The 22,077-nt window shown below is 41.7% G+C and overlaps 1 protein-coding gene across 15 annotated transcripts in view; it reads right to left on the bottom strand.

The window, feature by feature from the left end:
• KALRN (kalirin RhoGEF kinase) overlaps positions 1-22,077 on the bottom strand; it is a 616,794-nt gene that overhangs the window by 289,879 nt on the left and 304,838 nt on the right. For 11 of the 15 annotated variants that reach the window (XM_074364800.1, XM_074364803.1, XM_074364821.1 and 8 more), the window contains exons 11-12: positions 11,901-12,092; positions 1,059-1,267 (exon numbers count right to left, since the gene is read on the bottom strand). In XM_074364800.1, coding sequence (XP_074220901.1) covers positions 1,059-1,267; positions 11,901-12,092 — 401 coding nt within the window. The remainder of the gene's footprint in view (positions 1-1,058; positions 1,268-11,900; positions 12,093-22,077) is intronic. The other 4 variants (XM_074364805.1, XM_074364806.1, XM_074364793.1 and 1 more) reach the window with 1 other exon arrangement.

Below are 22,077 nucleotides of genomic sequence, written 5' to 3'. Positions count from 1 at the left end.
TAGTAAGCAATAAGAGGACTCAGAAAATCTCAACTGCATGTTCAGAATAGAAATGATTAATCTAACAGGAAAACATGCCAGGGCCATCCCAAGGTAAGTTCTCATTGCTTTTTAATTGGACAACTAGTATGGGTGGGGGAAAGCCCTCTCCAATTGAAGTAATTCCCTCCAGCCTCAGGACTGTCCTGGGACGTGTTGATGAGATTATTTCTGTCCGGAGCTGGCAGAGGTTCTGGTGCTCAGTGATCTGGGGATAGGAACAAGCTCCCACAGGCAGACATCATTAGCCCCATCAAATCCTATTTACACAGCACCTGGGCACAGGGCTGCTTGCTGAGGGCTTGCTCAAGGCCTCATGACACTTTATCTGAGGAGCCGATGCCCTTGACAGGGACAGGAAACCAGACATTGATGCCAAGAGAAAGGAGGCAATGGTGTGGATGATTCTAAATGAATGTAAGGCATCAGACAGGGTTTTCTAAGAGTCCTTCTAAGCTGTATTTGTTTAGAATGATATAGAAAGAGTTTTATTTTCTGGGCAGCAGGAAATGGTGGAAAGGTTGTATGTCGGTGGTGGAAAGTAGAGGGAGAAAACATCACACACTCTCTACATTTTCATGGGGCCACAGGCACCATTTGGGGTTACATTTTTCTGACTGGAGCACTGGAATTCAGAGTAGCCTGAGAACAGATGCCAAATAACATGACATTCCATAATGGCTATTTCTCCACATGACCAAATATGCCATAATTCTTAATGAAGATGCTGCTTATTTTCTATTGAATGTTGTTAAATTTTTGTTGTATTCGTATTGCTTGTTGGATGCTGAATAGCATCTTCAATCATACATAATGCTTTGAAACATTAGCGCTTTTCCATTTACTATTTCATTCTAAATGCAAGTTGGGTGCAAGCATTTGTATATCTGACAGATGGAGAAACTGAAGCTCACACAAGACCACAAAGCTGGCTGTGGCTGAGTCAAGACCAGGACATGATGACTTATCTCGCGTCTAGTCCGAGGCATTTCCCTCTGGAAAGCACCGCCCATGCTGACCTGGCCTCGCTGGGCTCCCCCAGGGAGGGAGGCGCTGACCTGAGCTGCTGGATAAGGTCTTCGCCCTCCTTGATGACGTTGAGCGTGGCATCCAGAGTGGCGGTCTGCTGCTGCTGGAACTGCTTGATCAGTTCCTGGACCGCATCCACAGAGTCTGCACAGACATCCTCCAGCATCTCCTTCTGAAGGTCTTCCATCCATGTCCACAACTGCAGAGGAGAGAGCAGAGAGTCACTCAGGGCAGATGGGAGAGGCCAGGGCTGAGGTAAGGGCAGGAGTGCTGAACTGAGGTCACCTAACCGACCCTCAACCAGTCAATGAGATAGCAGACTGTCTTGCTCATCAGCACACTGATGGGTCAGTTTGCATTTCTGTATTTTGATTCATTATCCATCTCTGCTAAGTCTACTCCCTTAGTGCTGGCATTCCCTAAGGACAGAACCACCCTCACCTTTACTTCCCTGTGGCTTAGGGAAACTGTGGTCTTAGAGCTGGGAGCTGCCTCATCTTTGAGGGACTGGGAAGAATAGGAAACTGGTGATGGACAAATCTTATTTCATCTTTCATAAAGTAGGGCTCTGCACACTTCCTTCAGGCAGCTGACCCAAGACCAGGATATTATGACTTAGCTTGCATCTAATCCAAGATACTGTCCAAGGCATTTCCCACTGGAAAGCACCACTCATGCTGGTTCCTAGAAACCTATCATGATTTTACAAATATGCAAAAAAGAATGTGATGCTCAAAAAGAACCAAATGAAGATTAAGTAAATATGTGCTAGGCTAAATTATTTTATTCTTTTCAGGATTGCTCAGTTGGTTAGAAAGTTGAATGCTAGAGACATAGCTTAATTTCAATATAAATATGAAACATTTCCCTCACGATATTCAAGATGATGAAATGTAGTCAGGATGATATTACTGGTCAGACAACTTGAAAGGAGCTAATTATAGTGTTTTGAATGGAACAAGCACTGGAAATGATGAGGAATTGAGCTGAATTCCTAAAAATCCATTTATTGATACCTCTTCCTCATATTGAACATAGGTCTCCAGTGGCCTACCACAGTGCTCCTCTTCTAACTGCTCTCAGTGGGCATTTTCATGAATGATGGAGGCAAAGATGAGTCTGACATTATCTTAGAAACAAGGAATCTTCACCTGGACAGCAGGAAAGATAAGCTCATGGCTCCACCAGGGGGAAAAATCTGGTAGAAGAAGCCAGGAGATGTGGATTGTGCTCTTCCTATAACCTGTGGCGCCTCTGAGTAAATCACTATACCCTTTGCTCACCAAGACTTCGTATGTAACATAGGCTGGGGAAAGCACAGCATAAAATGGTTAGTGACCTTCTGGATCTAGCGTTCTGTAAGTCCTCCATGTTACAAACATGGATAAATATCCACCTTAAGAATATTATTTCATCTTGCTGATTCTCAGTACAGTAAATCATGGTATAGCCTTTGTAAAAAGAGGTAAGAAAAGAGACAATAAAGAGAGACAAAAAATAGTCTTCAGATTTTGGACAAGTCATTCTTTGTTCTTTAGACAGGAAAGGCCATAAATGCGGCAGAAGAGGTTGGGTTAACAAGATTAAAAAGCCCTGGAGATAGTAAATAAAGGGCTTTAACAAATGTTCTTTTTGGATAGATGAGAACCTCTCTAAGCCTGTGTCTCCTAATCTACAAAATGGGAAGAATAATATTTGCCCTGCTCACTCCAAAAATTATGAGAAATAAATTATTTACGTTATCAATGCTTTACATAAATATACATGATTATTAATAAGACTGTAGTATTGTCATTATAGCTATGAGGAATACAAATTGTTATTATTCAGTGTCCCTGTCATGTAGCAGCTTGCTTCTGGTTGTAATTAGTTCAGTTTCCTTTCTTTACAAATAAACCTTTTGTTGTAAAACACAAGTTTTCTAGACCATATAAGCTGGGATTCATATTCTTAAAGGTATGAATGTATTTATTTCAAATCAGTATGAAATTAGGAAGTTCAGGATATTGGTCACTATAACTTAAAGCTACTTCATTCTTTCCGGCTGTCATTTTGCCTAAAGAGCAAAGACATTTTCCAAATGTATTTAACCCTTGGGTATGAGATAATGAATTCCCTGAAAAATTACCGTATGGAGAAGCAATATAGCATAGTGGTTAAGAGTTTCAAACTGCAGTTTTACCACGTTACCTATATAACCTTGAGTCAGTAACCTACAGTCTTTGCACCTCAGTTTTCCTTATCAGTAAAGTGGGAATAATAATAGTTTTTACCCCCCCAGAGTTGTAAAGATCACTAATAAGTTGATATATATGTGTGTGTTATGTCTGTGTGTATACACACACAAATAAGTGAGATATAAGTGTGTATTTGTGTATATGTATATATACTCAGTATTTATGTAAATTATAAAAACATATATATATATACACATATGCATATGGTTATCTGTACACACACATACATGCTCACACAGATATATGTATATCACTTAGAAACAGTGCCTGGTATTTAATAAGTGCTACATAAAGTGCTAAGTATTATGATATTTAAGATATTTTTGATACGAGCCATCTCCAGTTCCCACTAGAAGACAGAGGGAAGGTTTGAAGTGCTCCTTCATTTTGAAATTGGTAAAAGATCAATACTGGGTTTGGTCCTTCAGTATGGGATGATGAGCTGGGCCTCTGTGTTCTGTTTCTGCAGCTTTGTCCTGGAATATCTAAGGAAAGCCTAGAGATTGAAAAGTTCAGATATTTCTTTTAAAAAAAATAAAAGAAAAGAAGACATGAAGAGAGAGAGAGATGAACATTGTGGACAGAGAGCAGGACATTTAAGAGAAGAAAAACAAACTCAGTGCGTCAGTGGAGGACAGGCACCTGATTAGGATGAGGCTGCACTTGTGCTACAGGAATAAGAGACAGGAAAGGGGCTTAGAGAGATCTTGAGGATTTGATTTTATTGAAGGCAATTTTATTCTCAGTACCATCCTTAAGCTATTTTAACGGCTTCATAGCTTGGAGGTCCTTTTTTCCCTCCTTAATAAGAACTTGAACACCTCTGGTGTAGGTCTAGGGAAGAAAGTCAGCATCATTTCTTTTTGAGGAAATCCACCACAACTCAGGACAGTCCCTCTGCCTGGTGGTCACACAGCTAAATTGCAGGGACAGTCAAAGACCAAACATTGCCCGAGATGATGTGTCAGCATTACAAACAAAAAGACTAGAGAAAGATTAGGGATATTTTGAGGATACACACTAACCTCAGAAATCAGTATCATTTAAAAATACATCCTCCCCTCCAAATATTCTCTGATTAATGAGTTGAAATTGATTTCTCAGATTTCTGGTCATATATTTACTATATTATTATTAAATAAACTCTTGTCTAAGGTAGAGTTAAAACCTACTGTTGAAGAAAGTCAGCTAAGAGATAAACAATCAAATATGACATTAGATGCCACTCAGCTCAGTGGTCAGCAGCCTGGTAAGCAAAGGAAGCGGCCCATCTACCTTCAAGAGGATAAGATGCCAAGTAAAACTGCTAGGAAACTGGACTCAGATACGGAAGGGGATTATAGTACCAGAGACAAAGAGTTAGCTACATCTTTCTCTATTTTTCCTTCTGTAAAAACAAAAACAAAACAACCCAGAGGGAAAAGAGTTCTTGAATGGAATTGATACTTACTGGGAGTAATTCTTGACTCAGTCTTTGTCTGGCTAGTTCTATGATCATGAGAAAACTACTTATTTCAATTACTTCATACTTAAAGTGTATGTGCACACATGTGTGTCTGTGTTCATGAATGCATATGTGTGTGTTCGTGGTTTCTCTAGCGTGTCTCTAAAATCCCCTCCAACTCTAACATGCCATGGTTTCCCTTCAGAAGCTGAGCTAAAGAAGAGGTAGTAACAGAGATACTCTCCGAACTGCAAACCTGCAGTCACAGCTTTGATACCAAGACACCCAAAGTCCAGAGACTTTTGTAGCAGATTGAGGATAATTATGATACCAAGTTAAGAGACCATTTACAACCTTGAAATCCCAAACCGCACGCACGCACACATACACACACGCACAGTTGCCCCTTGGTGGCAGCAAACTTAAACTGCAGGTTCATAATTTTGAATAAGCACCTCTGAAGCATAAAAGTGAACAGACATAAACAGCAGTGTCACTAAACTCTGAGGACTCATATTCCATTCCTTAGGCTATAATTTTCCTACTACCAGAATTTCCTGTAGGTCTCCTACGTATGTGTCCATCTGACTTATCCCTGAAGAGCATGCCTAGATTGCTTTGAAAGGAATCCAAATCGGAGAGCTGCTTCTATGATTAATTTACTAATTATCAGGAAGCCGATGAGACTGAGTCAGAATCACCTCGCACTTCAAATTACCATGAGCCAACGGTTACCAGAATGAAGTGGAATCATGGAGTGAGTCAGGCAGCTTGGCTGCAGCCACCACATGGTTTCTCTCACTGTCCTCCACTTCCATTTCTCTCACCTAGGATAATCCTCTTTACCTCTGCTTATCTAAAGTCTAACAGGACAGCACTGCACCTTTGCCACAAACTCACCTGCTCCCCAGAAAGAATCTCATGCTTCAGCCATTTCCAGACCCCTCCTCTTGATCAAACACCCCTGTACCATGATCATTCTTTCAGGGTTCTGCTCTCTGCTTGGCAATGACTACTTGGTCCATGCTAATATATACACTGAGATGGCTTTATGTATTCCTTCTCTCGGAAATGTGTCCAAAAACGCCTACATTCAAAAGAATGAGCCAATTTTGAGAATTTCTAGAACCTTGGCAGGGGTAGAGTTAAAGCAGTCCTTTGAATGCCCTCCATAAAGCTAGCTCTAAGACTGAACTAATGAGTCCAGGGGGCCCAGACCTCATCCTGCTTGCATAGTGGGGCAACCTGAGAAAAGGGCAATTGAAAAGGGCAGAAAGAGAACGACAAGGAAGGGAGGAACTAGGGGGTCTGTAGAACTAATGAGGCTTAGGGATGAGTGGTTAAGGAAAGTGGTAATTTACTCCATCACCTTCTCCTTCTGATTGGCTGTGCCATTTATTCAGTTCTGGCAGCTACTGTGCTGACACAGTTGACTGACCCCTAGAGATGTGGAAAGAAACACCAGTTCCACAGGGTGAGCGACTTCCCCCTCATTTTGAAGAGATTGTTTTTCTTTAGCACCTACTACTAGCTTTTATTTCTTAAATAAACACCATAACAGTTTGGCAACTGACATAGAGGATGAAGCAGTTTTGTTCTCAAGGCCAACATCTCTTGGGAAGATTGCTTTAGTTTTGGTTCTACAGTGGGTGGCCAGGGGAACATGTGTACATGTGAGTGTCTGGCATTTGTGGGGCGTGTGTGTGTGTATGTGTATGTACCTATTTGAGCAGGGTATAGCAGGCAAGAATGATTTTGCAGGGTTATAAACAAACGGAAATGGGCATTTAACTAAACTACCTAATAAAGAGCTGAGGTTGATTATCTTGGCCACATTCCTTAGTTAATTTGACTCTCATATTATTACTATAAAAATATCTAAAAATGGATATTTTGAAAACCCAGCAATTGCAGCATTTCCATGGAAACACAGCATAGAGAGAGAATTCTATCTGGACAATCTCTGCATAGCAGATGACACTTGCTACAAATGCCTTTTCCTTGGACAAAGAAAATGAGGATTTGGGTAAATGCTTCCCCCTGCATCCTCCCCAGGCTCTCCAGACTAGCAAACAGCCAGCTGTCCTCTTGTCCCCAGGCAAAAAAGAAGGTATTTGAAAGTTCAGCCAATTTGTACTCATAGCTGAGGTTCTGGAGGCATAAGAGGGTCCCAAATGCATGTTTGTCACTTCTCTTCATTATGTGGCCCTTCTCTCTAAGTAGGGATGAAAGTTTTGTTGCTATAAAATAACATTTATTGGGACTGTTCCTGATTTTCTACTGAAAGTATCATTGAGAAAAAATTATAAAACAAAACTATATGCAAAGGAAAATTAAATCACCCATAACATTCTTAACTTCTTTGTATATTTCTTTCTAGTCTTTATTCCATACGTGTGATTCAAAGTGTGGTCCTACTGGACATACAATCTTTTATATATTATATCACAAGCCCTTTCTCATGCCATTAAGGATCTCTGACAATGCAATTTATAACAACTGCATAATATTTCACTATATAGATTGTGATTTGTTTAATGAGTCACCTAACATGGAATATTTAGATGGTTGCTAATTATTCAAGGTTATGAATAACACTGTAACAAAATGGTTAGAAAGTTTTAACTCTCCAGGCTCCTTTAGTCGCCACAAATTCACAAAGCAGGGCCAACAGGATCAAGCAGAATTTTCAATCTGCTGAAAAAATGAGCCTGGAGGATACCTTCTTCCTATCTTCCCTCTGTTTCCTCTCTGATCCTAATTAGAGTAAATCTTTTGATGTAGGAAGTGGGCAAAAGTAAAATGATGAACTTCACCCTGGGGAGTCATAGGAAGTATAGTTTATATCATTTATGAAGATGGATATTCAGTTCCCACTCAGAAATCTCCTATAAAGGGGACTTTAATTCCTTCAAAATTACATCATACAATGACACTATTACACTTTGGTACAAATGCAAAAACTCAGCAAGCAACTGTAGGTAGGTAGGAAGGAGAAAGAAAAAGAAGGAGGGGAGAATGAATGAAGGAAGGAGCCACGACAAGCACGGGAGCTACCACAAGATCTGTGACAATGTTTACCATCAGCCCTAGCCCCACCCAAGGCCACTTGAGCGAAACTGAGCAGAAGGTCATCCTTCCATTCACCCTATTTACTGTAAAAGGAGAAAACGTCCATAGCAACTCCAGTTCCCGCACAGGCTTGTAGACTTGGCCACTAAGCTTGCTTTGAGTAAAAAGCCAGAAGTTTGCCTATAGACTCAAGAGGAAGGAGTCAAGAGTTAATAGACATGGGATCAAACAGGACCCACATTTAGCAAGGTCTGAGAGGTGGTGCGTCTTAAGAGGTATTAAATGATACGGAGTTCCTTCTTTATTAGACCATCCAAGGATGCTCACTTCTGCCCACCTGATAATCCGTCTCTGCCCGCTACACAGGCTCTAGAGGAAAGCTCCCACAGGCAATCCAGATTCCCCGCCTGTCCTCCTTTCTTTATATTGTCTGCAGAGCTAAAGTCAAAGAACTGGAGTAGATAAAAGATGTGATTGAAAGGGCTTTTCCCTCCCCTCGGTTTTTTAAATTTTCTTTTTTAAGGAGAAATGACCAGCCTCTCACAGTCAGGTAAACCTGTTCAATATTTACTCACCATCACTGTGTATCAGACACAGCAGTAGAAACATACAGTAGAATCTATATTCATACATCTACATGTGTTCTCTACATATGAGCACTTTCAGCTTGATGAGGAGGTGCCACTTGGCTCAGTGGGATCCCTCGATGAGGTACGCACACTGTGCTCCTGTCTCATCTGGGTGGGCAGTTGGAAGCCCCAGGGAAGAATTTCAAGGGAACGTGATGCCTGAGTTAAGTCCTCAAGTTCCTTATTAAGCCTATATTAGAGAAGCATTAAGGAAAAATTTGGGAGGGAGTTTTCTACTAGGAAAAAAAGTAGGTATTAGTATTGTACTACTCAATTTTGTAATAACCATCATCATAATTATCACAAAGTAACAGAGACTAAGTAATTTTCTCAAAGGCACACAGCATGACCAGTGATCTAGATCTGGAAATCAGATCTCCCTGGCATCTAAGAGCTTGCTGTACTTACCGTGTGGGTAAACATGTATCTGTGTGTATGTGCAATATACATATGCATATACATGTATATGTGTACATAATGCATAAGTGTGTACATATGTGCACATGCCTTATTCTCTACTCTGCCTAAAAGGGGCCTCAGACAGACTAGTTTGGGGATGGGAAGGTAACTGAGAGAAAATGTGCAGATATAAAGTCCTGCTAGATGGCTCCCATGAACAGCCTCTCCATGACAGCCACTCAGAATGATGCTTTTCTTTCCATCCTGGAAAAAAAAGACCTGAGGGTTGCAGATCTCTTGAAAGAAAAAGCCTCACTATCACACACCTCTCTGCATCAAGGCAGGACGGCTCCTAATTTCTCTCATATTTGGGGGTCCCAAAGAAGATATTTTGCTACTTCCTGACAAACTCCAGTTGGAATAAATTCCCTGGTGGAGAAAACTCTTCCAAGTCTCTGTTTCCTGGCCTTTATATAAAGTCTTTACATGAAAGGCAAATGAGAAAAGGCATGGGCTTTGGAGTCAGAAAGACTTGGGATCAATTCCTACATTTACTGCATCTTTGCTACAAGACACTGGGCAAATTATTCTCATGGCTATTGATTAGATAGATAAATAGTCCAGCACACAACAGAGGCCAAATCCATTTCAGTTCCCTCTCCCTTTCTTCACCTGCCCTCAATATCATGCTGCTCCCTGCAGTACTATTTCAGGCAAACATGGTTATATGAGCCGCAGCGGGAAAACAAGAGTCAGATTTAAATTGGACCAAGCTTAGCAAGGTTTGGGAGAGATCTGGGACAAGAATGGTTGATAACTGCATCCCTGACTGTTCCTATCTGCCACAGCCCCAACCCTGGCAATGCTTTACTCTTCTCAGCTGAAGCTACCCTCCCCATCAAGCCTCTGCTTTGGGGTTTGAAAATGTAAAGAGGAAAAAGAAGAGTAAGCAGAAGGAAGGAGAGTGGAGGAGAGGAGGAGACACAAAGGGGAAAAGGAGAACAGAGTGTGGGGTAGCAAATGAGAGCACAAGAGCAGAATTCAGGAAGACAGGTCAAGTCCCTGCAGCACTGAGCGGCTCTGAACCCTAGACAAGTTCTTTTCTGGGCCTTCCCTTCCCCATTTGAAAACACGTTTAATAAAGTCTACATCATAAGAGTCTCATGAGGATTACATGAGATGACATACATGTGTAGCAAGTACTAAGTACTCAGAAAAAAGTACTACTTAATATACACTGAATACTTGCAATGAACCAAATCTTAGGCTAGGTAAATCACCTGTAGGTGATTAGTTAGTTGTAATTAAGTAATAATGCTTAATTACTTCAAGCTTAATTACTATTATTATTAATAATAATTATTATCAACATCAAATACAGAAGAAGAGGAGAAGAGAAAGAAAGGGAACTTGAATTCACATTGGAACCATAAGGGGCCTCAGAGCCACTGAGTCCAATCACATAATTTTGTAGATGAGGCAACCCGGGGCCAGAGACACAAGGATTCGCACAAGCTCCCATGGTTCTCCAGCAGCAGGATCTGAACTGGAATCCCAGCCTCCCAGTTCCAAGTACAGAAGGGGGGATATGTAGCTAGAGGGGGTTCCTGGAAGCCACAGTCACCCTCTCAGGAGTGGGACTTCCATGGAAACTGACCTCATCCACCCCCTCCCTTGGCAACTGACACCCCCATAGCCCTCACAAGGAACGTGACTCCTGTTCATTCATGCTCCATTCTCTCACCCACAGGCTCATAATTAAAAGAGAATACACATGCCTTTGGTTTCTGAGACCATTATTAAGAATCAGGTAAGCCACAAGCAAGCAGACAACCAGGCAGGAAAACGTGGATTAAAGATAATCCCCTTGCTTTACAGACACTCATCAGAGAGTGGTTATAGGTCCCACAGAGAGGAGGCAGAGCCAGCTTCACGGGGCTTGCCAGCCCTTCATCTGCCTGGGGAATCTGTTTAGAAAACATTATCTTTTCATGCTTTTCTCTGATAGGCACTGCAACGATTTGCATTCATTCCCACAAAGTGTCAGAAAAACCTGTGAAGTAGTAACAACCAGGCTTCCTAATGCATTTCAAATATCAAAAATCAACTTAATTAAGTAGGGTTAATGTTTCTTCGTGAGCAGCAATCAAACTTTAATTAATACTCCATTAAAATGAATTCCTGGAGGAACACAAGCATGCACACACCTAATGAGTTCATCTGCCAAGGGTGTTATTACAGAAGATGCTAAACGTGCCTCCTTACTGGCCACTTACTCAGTTTCAGAGTGCCCGTGTTAATCAGAAATGAAAAGCAACCCCAGGTTTGCAACCCTCCTCCTCTCTCTGGGCCCTTCTGCCCTGTCAATATTGTAACGCGATTCATCCTCTGGCTCTGATCTCCACTTTGTGAATGATTCAGGGGCCAGATTTAAGCCCATCTAGCTTCCTCCTGCGTGGAAGACACCCCAGTCCCCCTTTCTTCACTGGCTGTCACTCCACAGTGAAAAAGGTGAGGACCATCTCATTTCAATATCACCCTGGGGCAGACTGCATTAAGAAGATTTAATCTTCTTTTAAAAATAAATAAATAAAAATACAGAAAACATTGGGAAACTCTGCATGTTCCCTGCGGGTAGCAAAGATGATCAAAGTTCTGCTGGACTCTGATTTCTGACAGGAGACAGCAACCAAGAGAAACTGAGTGTGGGGTAGGAAGGGAGTCTCTGATCCTCTATTGATTTCTCTTATGGCAACTATTTCTATACCAAGGATTCCCAAATTTCTCCAGCTGCAGACTGAATGCCCTAGCAGACTCCCCAAACACCTGCCTCATCAGCCCTCTCCTCACTAGAGATGAGGAGGGAGTTTTGCCTCACATTGGTCGAGACCTAAATACAGGAACAAGCTGTTAATATCATCAACCTTAGGAGGCTGGTAACCCCCAGACCATCCAGGACCCCGGGCATACCTTGGGGGCTAGAAAACTGACCTGACCCTTGCAAGAAGGAAGCAGCCCAGCCAATGCCCCTCCTCCACCACATGCCCTTACCTCTTTGGTGTGTGTGTGGAAGGAGACAGACATGTCCAGGAGAAGCTTCCGCTGCTCCACCCTGCGCACGAAGTCTTGGATGCGCACCTCCAGGTGTCGAGCTGCCTTGTAGATCTCCTCCGGGTCACATTCCCCCGTCTGAGCCAGCTGCTCTGCTGCTTCTAGGAGCTTGTCTGCATTGGTGTATGTATTCTGCCAGCAACAACAGTGAGGGAGAGTCAACTTGCAGTCACGAACCGAGCTTCACGCCTTCCCCCAGCCCACCAGGGCTGTCCAGAGCTGGAGCGCAGGGTGTGGGCGCTGAGCCGAGAGCTCCCTGAGCTGGCACAGAGGAGCTGAGCACCCGGCTCACCCGCCACCTCTCAGCAAGCCAGCAGCCTGCCTGGCAGCTCAGCACAAGTGGGCACTAGCTAGGTGCCTCCTCCATCCCTGGGATTTCTCTGAGGTGGGGCATCCCTGGAAAGAAGGGAGGAGACACACGAGAATCCCCACTCCCCAGCTGCCCCGGCCCCACACCCTTAGGAAAATCCATCATTGCCCTCACATCTCAGGCTGTATCTGCCAGAGCTAGAAATACCTCATCCACAGGGATGGGCTGGGTTTCTATGTGAGAACACCCGGGAAATGCTAACTGGGAGATTGCTCGACTTTCCCCTCCAGTCCCTTGTAACTACTGGTGTTTATCTTTTGGAACAAAGCTATCTCTTTGGAGGGGAAGGGGGTCAGCAACTCAGGGAGCTGACAGAAGGAAGCAGGCACAGCCAGGGTGAGGAGATGCAGGCTATTCTCTGGGTGCCAAGCAAAGGCTTAAAGCTTGCAGGAAGGTTGGGGAGGAGTCTGGTGATTTTGTTTATCTTAAGCTACTGCACGCATGCACATTCACACATGCACACACTCACTCTCACACACACTCTCTTCCTGTCCCTGTCTGTATTCTCCAGAGCATTTAAAAAGGCAATCAACTCATAATTATTGCTGATCAGGACAGTCACTGCCTTTATAATACAAATATGCCAGTTATTACATACATGCCATGCATACGTCTTTTCCTACGCAGGTTTCCCTTTAAAAAGATCTCCTGATAGACCTTGAGTTAGAATTGGTGACTCAGGTGTACATTATATTTCTTAATATCCCTACAGTGGCCCAATGTCCTATAGAATGGTGAGCAGGTGGTTACTGGTGAAGATGTGAATCTGGCAGCAGGAGCAGTCAAGAACAAAAGCACAGTGAGGGGAAATGGAATGGAATTGTGGAGCAATGACTGTATGGTGCTTTACTTGGCCTATGTCTAAAGTGTCCTCCAGTCTGCATGGAGTTCTTCAGACCTGAAGACCTGGGTGTTAAAGGTTGAATTGTGTCCCCCACTAAATTCACATGCTGAAGCCCTAACCCCCAGTACCTTACAATGGGACCCTTATTTGCAAACAGTTATTGCAGATATAATTAGTTAAGATCAAGTCATAGTGAAGTAGGGTGGGCCCATAATTCAGTATGACTGCTGTCCTGACAAAAAGAACACCACGTGAAGAGACAGACACACTCAGCGAGAATGTCATGTGACACCGAAGGTGGTGATGAGGGATGAATCTGCAAGCCAAGGAATGCCAAAGATTGCCAGCAAACTACTGGAAGTTAGGAGTGTGGCATGGAATAGATTCTCCCTCATATCCCTCAGAAAAAAACCAACCCTGCTGACACCATGATCTTGGACTTCCAGCCTCCAGAGCTGTGAGATAAGACATTTCTGCTGCTTAAGTCACCCAGCGTGTGGTATTTGTTACCCCTCAAACACTAACACATTGGGGTGGAACACCTAAGAGGCTGTTGAGCCCACCTTGGGTTTGATGCCTTATTGACATTTCCTAATTGATGTAACCCAAAACAGGTTATGAGCGCTGGGACATCAAGCCCTTGGCCCCTGGGGCTTTTGAGCAGGGCTGGTGGTAGCCAGAGCCCTGAGCCAGAGATGCGTCAACCAGGTAAAATGCCCTGGTTAATTCAGCCTTTATGTCAACAAGCATAAAATCTCATCTTCACTTTACTGCTCTCTGCAGATATTGTGTTCGTTACAAATTGAAGGTTTGTGGCAACCCTGCTTTGAGCAAGTCTATTGATACTGTTTTTCCAACAGCGTTTGCTCATTTCAAGTGTCTCTGTGTCAAATTTTGGTAATTCTTGCAATATTTTAAATTCTTTCATTATTATTATCTTTGTTATGGTGATCTGTGGTCAGTGATCTTTGATGCTACTACTATGACTTGCTGAAGGCTCAGATGATTGTTTGCATATTTTAGCAATAAAGTGTTTTAAATTAAGGTTTGTACATTGCTTTTCTAGGCATAATACTATGGCACACTCAACAGACTACAGTATAGTATAAACATAACTTATATGCACTGGGAAATAAAAAATTCATGTGACTTGCTTTCTTGCAATATTTACTTTATTACAGTGGTCTGGAACCAAATCCACAATATCTCTGAGGTCTCCCTGGATACCTCCCACTCTCCTGGCTGCAGCCTTGGCCCATTATCTTTCTGCCTTCTCTTCAGGGAAGAAACAGAGCACTCTAGGGCAACTTGTCCCATAACACTGGCATCTCAGCAATACAGCTATGGTTTCAGTCTGAAGCAGAGGGACAGGAGGCAGGCTTTTTAAAGGCAAAGTGTGGAAGAGACAGTGAATAAAAACACTTCTGGTGTCAAGAGTTTACTTCCTTGGCAACATGAAGTTAGCACCCTTGGCACTACGCTCTGGGGATGAGGAAGGATGAGGTCAAAAGTCACTTTTATAATTCAAAAGAGGCACTTTGGACGGGAGAACATGACTACCAGAGGACCAGTACAGAACTCGCCTCCTGATGATTATTTTTCCAGGATGTCATGGTTGGAACCAATAAGCAGTGAGAGGAAAGCAGCAAAAGGACAGAAGCATTAAGGAGGGAGAGGGAGGGAGGGGGGGAGAGAGGGAGAGAGAGAGAGAGAGAGAGAGAGAGAGAGAGAGAGAGAGAGAGAGAGAGAGAGAGAGAGAGAGAGAAGACACAGAAGCATAGGCATTAGGGAGGCACAAACTGATCTCTGGATCTTGACATTAGTGAATGGCAGGCAAATCAAGGTCCTGCCATTTGAAAAGTACTTTACAGTTGACAAATAAATCTCTCTCATCTTCCTTTCTTACCCAATCTGGGGCAGAACTTCAAAGGATCCATCTGTGTTTGAGGAAAACTACCCAAGACTGGGAAAAGAAACTCTTGAAAGTATTAGATGTAACAGCATGCAGTACTCACACAGAGCAAGGAACAATGCCTTTTTCTACCAGTCAGACTGGAAAACCTCATGATTCACAGGATATTGGGTAGAATACTCAGTTGAGTCTTGCCTCAACAGAGGTAAATAATTAGCCCTAGACTGGGCACTTCTCTGGTCTCACCTAACAAATCTTAAAAGACCTGAAAGAACCAAACTTTTCAAGTAACAGTGACCCAGAACAGAGCTTAAAGATATTTGTAGGAATACAAAATATTTGTAGGAATACAGAAATATCCAGCAACTGACAAGGTAGAATTCAGAATGTCTTGTGTCTAAGTGAAAAATTATCAGGCATACAAAGAAGCAAAAAAGCATAACCTACAATCTGAACAAAAATCAATCATAACTGACCCATGACTGATACAGTGTTAAAATTAACAGACAAGGAATTAAAAAGTTATTCTAACTATTTAATATATTCAAAGAGTTAAGTAGAGAAATAGAAGACATTAAAAAAAAGACCTTGCACTTCTAGAGATGAAAAATATGCTAGATGGTAAATAGCAGGTTAGATATTGCAGAAGATTACTGAACTTGAGAACACAGCAATAGAAACTACTAAAAAAAAAATGCTGAGAACTGAATCACTATGCTATATACCTGAAATTAATACAATATTGTAAATCAACTATAATTTAAGTTAATTAATTAAATGCTCAGAAAAAAGGAATTAAAAAAAGATCAGTGAACTGTGGGACAACTTTAAAAAGCCTAATATACATGTAATTGAAATCTCCAAGAGAGGGAGGGAGGTGGAAAAACATTTGAAGAAATAATGACCAAACAGTTCCAAACTAAGTGAAAACTATAAAGCCACAGATCCAAGAAACTCAACAAGTCCTCAACACAAGAAACATGAGGAAAACTACATCAAGGCACATAAAAATCAAATTCAGTGGAAAAAAAGAAAAGGAATTCTTAAAAGTGACCAAGGGAAAAAGATACATTATACACAAAGGAATAAGGTAAGGATCACAGCAGACTTTTCATCAGAAATAAGGCTACTGAGAAAACAGTGTAGCAACATCTTTCAAGTAAAAAACAAACAAAAACCTCAGCCAAAACAAACAAACAAACCAACCTGTCAACCCAGAATTCTACGCCCAGCACAAATATTTTTCAAAAACAAAGGTGAAATAAAGACACTTTAAGGTGTACAAAAGCTGAAAGAATTCTTCACCAGTAGATTTGCATGACAAGAAATGTTCAAAGAAGTCCTTCAGGAAGCAGAAAAATGGTAACAGATGGAAATATAGATCCATACACAGGAATAAAGAACACTGAAGTGCTCTTATATGGTTAAATATATAATATTTCTTTTCTTATTATTTGAATCTCTTTAAAAGATGATTGAATGGTTAAACAAAAATGGTAACAATGTAGTGTAGGGTTTATAGCAGATACATAAATAAAACATTTGACAACAACAGCACAAAGGCCAGGAAGGAAAAAACAGAAATACAGTTGACCTTTGAACAACATGATAGTTAATTTGCATATAACTTATATTCAGCCCTCCATACCTAAGGTTCCTCTGCATCTACAGATTCAACCAACCATAGACCATGTAGTACTGTGGTATTTACTGTTGAAAAATATCTGTGTATAAGAGGACTCAAGAAGTTCAAATCTGAAGTGAGACAATTATATACAATTGTAAAGTTCTTGTACTGTATGTAAAGTGGATAATATCACTTGAATTAAACTGATAAATTAAAGACAAATACTATAAACCCTGAAGAAACCATTAAAGTAACTAAATAGTTATAACTAATAACTCAACAAAGGAGATAAAACAGAATCATAAAAAATGATCAATCCAAAAAAGGAAAAAGTAATTAAGAATAGGTGAAACCATCAGAAAAAAAAAAAAGGAAGATGATAGACTTAAACCTAAATACATCAATAATCACATTAAATGTAAATTGTCTAAATACCACAATCAAAAGGCAGAGACTGTCAGATTGGTTAAAAAGGCAGGTCCCAAATATATGCTGTCTATAAAGAATGCACTGCAAATGTAAAGACACAAATAGGTTAAAAGTAAAAGAATAGAAAAAACATAGTATGATAACGCTAATCAACAGTAGCTGAAGTAGCTATATTAATATCAGACATAGGAGATTTTAGAGCAAATAGTATTACCAGGGAAAAATAAGGTGATTTCATAATGATAAAGGGGTCAATTCATCAAGAGGTTATGATAATCCTAAACATTTATGTACCTAATAACAAAACTTCAAAATATGTGAAGCAAAAACTGATAAACCTGCAAGGAAAAATAGACAAATCCACAATTAGAGTCAGAGCTATAATGCCTCCTCTCAATAATTAATAGAAAAGTAGGCAAGAAATTACTAAGGATATAGGAGATTTGAACACTCTCAACTGACTTAATCCAATTGACATTTATAGAACACTCCACCCAACAACAGCAGAAGGCACATTCTTTTCAAGTGCTCACAGAACATTTTTCAAGATAAAAATATTTTGGAACATAAATATTTTCTCTGATCATAATGCAATTAAATTACAAATCAATAACAAAAATACTTCTGAAAAATCCTCAATGAGTTAGAAATTAAATAACACACTTCTAAATAATCCAAGGGTCAAAGAAGGCAGTATCGGTTTACCAAGTATGTACAGTATGCTAGGCACTGTGTTAGGCTCTTTATATATATTACCTCTAAGCTTTGGGATCAGTCATAAGATAGACATTATTAATTTCATTTTACAAAAGAGAAAACAGTTTAGGAGGGGTTAAGTAACTTGTTTGAGGAATGTTACAGAGCTAGAAAATGGAAAGCCCTATTTCTAACTGTAATCTCAAGGCTCTTTTCATTGAACCATTTACCTCTCTAAGACTCAGTGTAAAATCTCCATCTCCTCTGCTTCTCTGTTACTTTACTCACTCTTACGCCTCTGATTTTCAATACGACATTGTAATTGTTCACTTGCAACTGCTATCCTTTTGCTTGCAACACACTTCCAATGTGTACATATTGACTTCCAGAGAGAACTGAATTCTCCCAGAAGGAAGAAGTCCTATCTTTACTTATCTTTTTTATATCTACTTTTTACCAATGTACCTAGCCAGTACAGTGCTCAGCTCTCAGTAGGTACTCAACCCAAAAACTCTGCAGCCCAGCATCTTGTCAGCAGTAAGGCTTGGAAATAGATGTTTACCTTATCTCCTAGTGTTTTCCATGTAAATGGGAGTTAGAGTCCCATGACAAAATAAAGAAATTTACTTTGAGCACAGAGCATGTTTAAATACAGTACTGATCTAGCATGTCATGTACAATCAACCAAAATTTTTAACTCGGGTGATACAAGAAAATGCTTTTTCAGTTTTCACCCTGCAGAATCAAGCACACATTCCCCCACCGTCTGCTGGCTCTTGCAGGGAAGGAAGTGCTGGACTCTGACAATGGCAAAGTGGTCTTTGTGGGAAGCAGTAGGATGGAAAGGAAGAAACTCGTTGGTATCAGTGACATGTTAACCCACCACATTACATCTGCTGGAAGGATATATCTTCCTAGGTGTCCTGAGCAAGGGAACAAACAATAATAGTTGCCTCTAATAGGGCAAGTTGTATGTACAAACAAGGAGTAACTAATGACTAGTTCTAATCAGATACTCGTTAAATCAGAGATTGTACCAATCTGCCAGGAGTCCACTAATTGGGACTGATACAAAAAATAACTGTAGCAGATGCCGATAGCCCCCCAATACAAACAGTCTGGGTGCTGAGCTGATCTCTGGGAACCTAAACACTGGCTTTATCACATTTACATATACAATCATCACCCCATCCCATTCTCATACACATCATTACTTGCTGGAAAGTATTTTCCTCTCTGCATCTAAAATGCTTCAACACCTTTTCCTATTAATGATAAATGGTGCAATTTCAGAACTCCACACTTTTTAAGTAAAGTTCTGTTTCCTACAGTCTAACTTTTATGTGTTTAAGAATGTACCTAAGTGAAGAGTTCTGAGAGAAGAAAAGCAGGTGTCCTTTGCTGGGGTGTTCTCCTTTACTGACTCCTTTTCTTTCCTTCTAATCTTCACTAACCCTCTTCATTTCCATGTTATGCTCAAAGGAACTTTGATGTATTTCCCCTCAGCTGCAAGCTGGAAGCCGAATATCTAGGCACTCTCAGGCAAGATAGCAAAAGACATAATGAGAATTAACTATTGGCATATTATCTACTTAATATAATGATAAAATGCAACACCTTCTTTTGGACAAAAGTGTACTGTCAATCCTAGAGGTTGCCAATACCGATGACAAAATATGATTTGACAGAAAATACCAGGTCCAGCTTGTAAGAAAGGACCAGCCAGGCTCCAGAAAATGTGGCCACCCCTAAGGGACTGAGACACAAAGCAAAGAAGAACTTTCTCCTTGACCCTCCCTGTTGATGCTTCCAGGGCATGGAGAGCAGTTGAAGGCAGAGACTGGGCTGTGTGTAAGCCAGGCCTAATGCTTAAACTGGACAAAAAGAAGACAGTGTAGATAGGAAGAGGCCTAGAAGCCAGAGGTTGGCCCAGACCTACAAGCTGGGGCTGAGAGGAGGATCCTAGGGAGCTGAGCAATTAGGAGATCAAAACCAGGAGACTGCCATGCAAACACAAAGCTCTGAAGACCGCAGAGGGAAGCATTTAATCCTCTTCCCACTGAGCAAGTCCCAGATGCAGCCAGCTGGCGTCCACATCGCTGCTGGGAAGCAACCCGCCACGCTCAGAACTTGATAACACGGTCTCTACCCTGCCACCCTTCCCCCTTCCTCCATCTCCTCACTCAGCCCACACTGGAAAAATAATGATGGGGAACATGTAACCACGACAGAAGAATGCGGACAAAAGTATTTTAGGAGTGAAGAAGGCAGACCTAAGCCTTCAGATGTGGATATGTGGATTTGCCCAGTCGCCTGGCCCTGTAGAAGTTCATTCTCACGTGGAATTCTAAAAGCCAAAGAAACAGCAGTTGGTGAGACAGCGTCTCCTGGAACAAAGGCGATTAGGGCCACCTGCTGCAGGGATGGCAATTCAAGAGCCGTTGTGGGGTGGGGGGAATATACCCAAAGTGATGTCCTCTCAAAAGAGTAACTGCAATGTTGCTCCTTTTCCTGTTTTCCATATTCTATGTTTGGCTGTCAGTGGGAGGCAGTGGGTGTGAGAGGGAAAAGACAGGACTTTAGAGAGACAAGACAGTTGGCTTGAAAACACTGTTGAAAATATTGAGGCTTGTGGATTTAATTTTCTTTTCTGTTCCATCCAGAAAAGGACAGATCAAGAAAGGTGCGCCTGATCCAGGGAAGTGGGGCTGGGTGATGGGGTGAATGAGCAGAGGGGCTGGTCCACACTTCTGCCTCCACCCCAGTTAGCACAGTGCTCCTGAGTCCTTTCCCCTCTTGTGGTCACATACAGCCCTGAGTGTCCAGGGCTGCCTGTCCACATCAACATGGATCTGCAGGAGCTCACAGCCTTGGACCCTCTTTACAGATGTTGTTCCTGCTCACTTTCCACCTTCGCAGACCCTGGACCCCTCCTACTGGCCCCATTCTTACCTTAGCTAACCTCGCTGGGATCCTATGGAAAAGGGCTTCTTAACAGAAGCACTATTACCATTCTGGGCTGGACAATTCTATACGTGGGGGGCTGTTATGGGTTGAGTTCTGTCCCTCCAAAAAGATATGCTGAAGTCTTAGCCCCCAGAACCTGAGAATGTGATGTTTTATGGAAATAGTGTCAATGTAGGTGTACTTAATTAAGATCAGGTCATACTGGAATTGGGTGGTCTATAATTCAGCATGACTTGTGGCCATATAAAAAGATGCCACATGAAGATACAGACACACAGAGAGTGCCATGTGACGTGAAGGTCAAGATTGGAGTGAGACAAAAGAGCACCAAAGACTGCCAGCAAACCCCAGAAGCCCAGAGAGAGAGGCTGCAAACAGATTCTCTCTCACAGGAGGAACTAACCCTACCAATACTGGATCTCAGACGTCTAGTCTCCAGAAATGTAAGACAACACACTTCTGTTGTTTTAAGCCACTCAGCTTGTGGCACTTTGCTACTGCAGCCCCAGGAAACCAATACAGGGGCGGTTCTGTGTACTGGCTTCCAGTTGACAAACACTATTTGAGACCATAAGCCCCAGTGAAGGAGACCATGCAACTCTCTCAGCTTACAGTGCTTTCCTGATAATCCTTCAAATGGAGAAAGCCTTAAGAAATCACTAATCATATGGTTCTCATAGTACAGGATTGAGGGGCAGATAAAGGAGCTTAGGGGAGAAAAGCAGTGCTCAGGCCCTACCCAAGATTACTAAAATCAGAATGGGCCAAGGGCGGGAAAGGGGAGTATCTGGAAGCATGTTTTTTGTTTTTGCAGGGCAGTGGAAAGGGGTAATTAGGTTTACTCATTTATTTTTTAAATGAAGATACTGGGGATTGAACCTAGGACCTCGTCCATGCTAAGCACGTGCTTTACCACTGAGCTATACCCTCTCCCCTGGCAGCATATTTTTTTTAAAAGCTCCCCAAGGAACTATAACTGCAGCCACTATCTAAGGTTGAAACCACTCATCTAAGGGCAGGGCTCACAGCCTGGGCTGAAATCCTAAGGTGAGAGAAGTCTAGTTTTTTGCCCTAAATTACCTACAGGCTTTGAATGAATAATAATGCTCCTGAAGAACAGAAAAATTTGGAGAATTAAGGACTGTAATGCACTTAACACTTCACTTAGTAATTAAAATACAGGAACTGTGGTTTATGAAAGTGAAAACTAGACATACCCAAGTTGTTCAATAATAGGGGAACGGTTCATACACTGTGGTCCAACCACATGAC

Source organism: Camelus bactrianus, chromosome 1, assembly GCF_048773025.1.
Source record: "Camelus bactrianus isolate YW-2024 breed Bactrian camel chromosome 1, ASM4877302v1, whole genome shotgun sequence".
NCBI classification, from domain to species: Eukaryota; Metazoa; Chordata; class Mammalia; order Artiodactyla; family Camelidae; genus Camelus; species Camelus bactrianus.
Note: the sequence above shows the minus strand (reverse complement) of the source record. Positions and strands in the feature narration are given on the sequence as shown.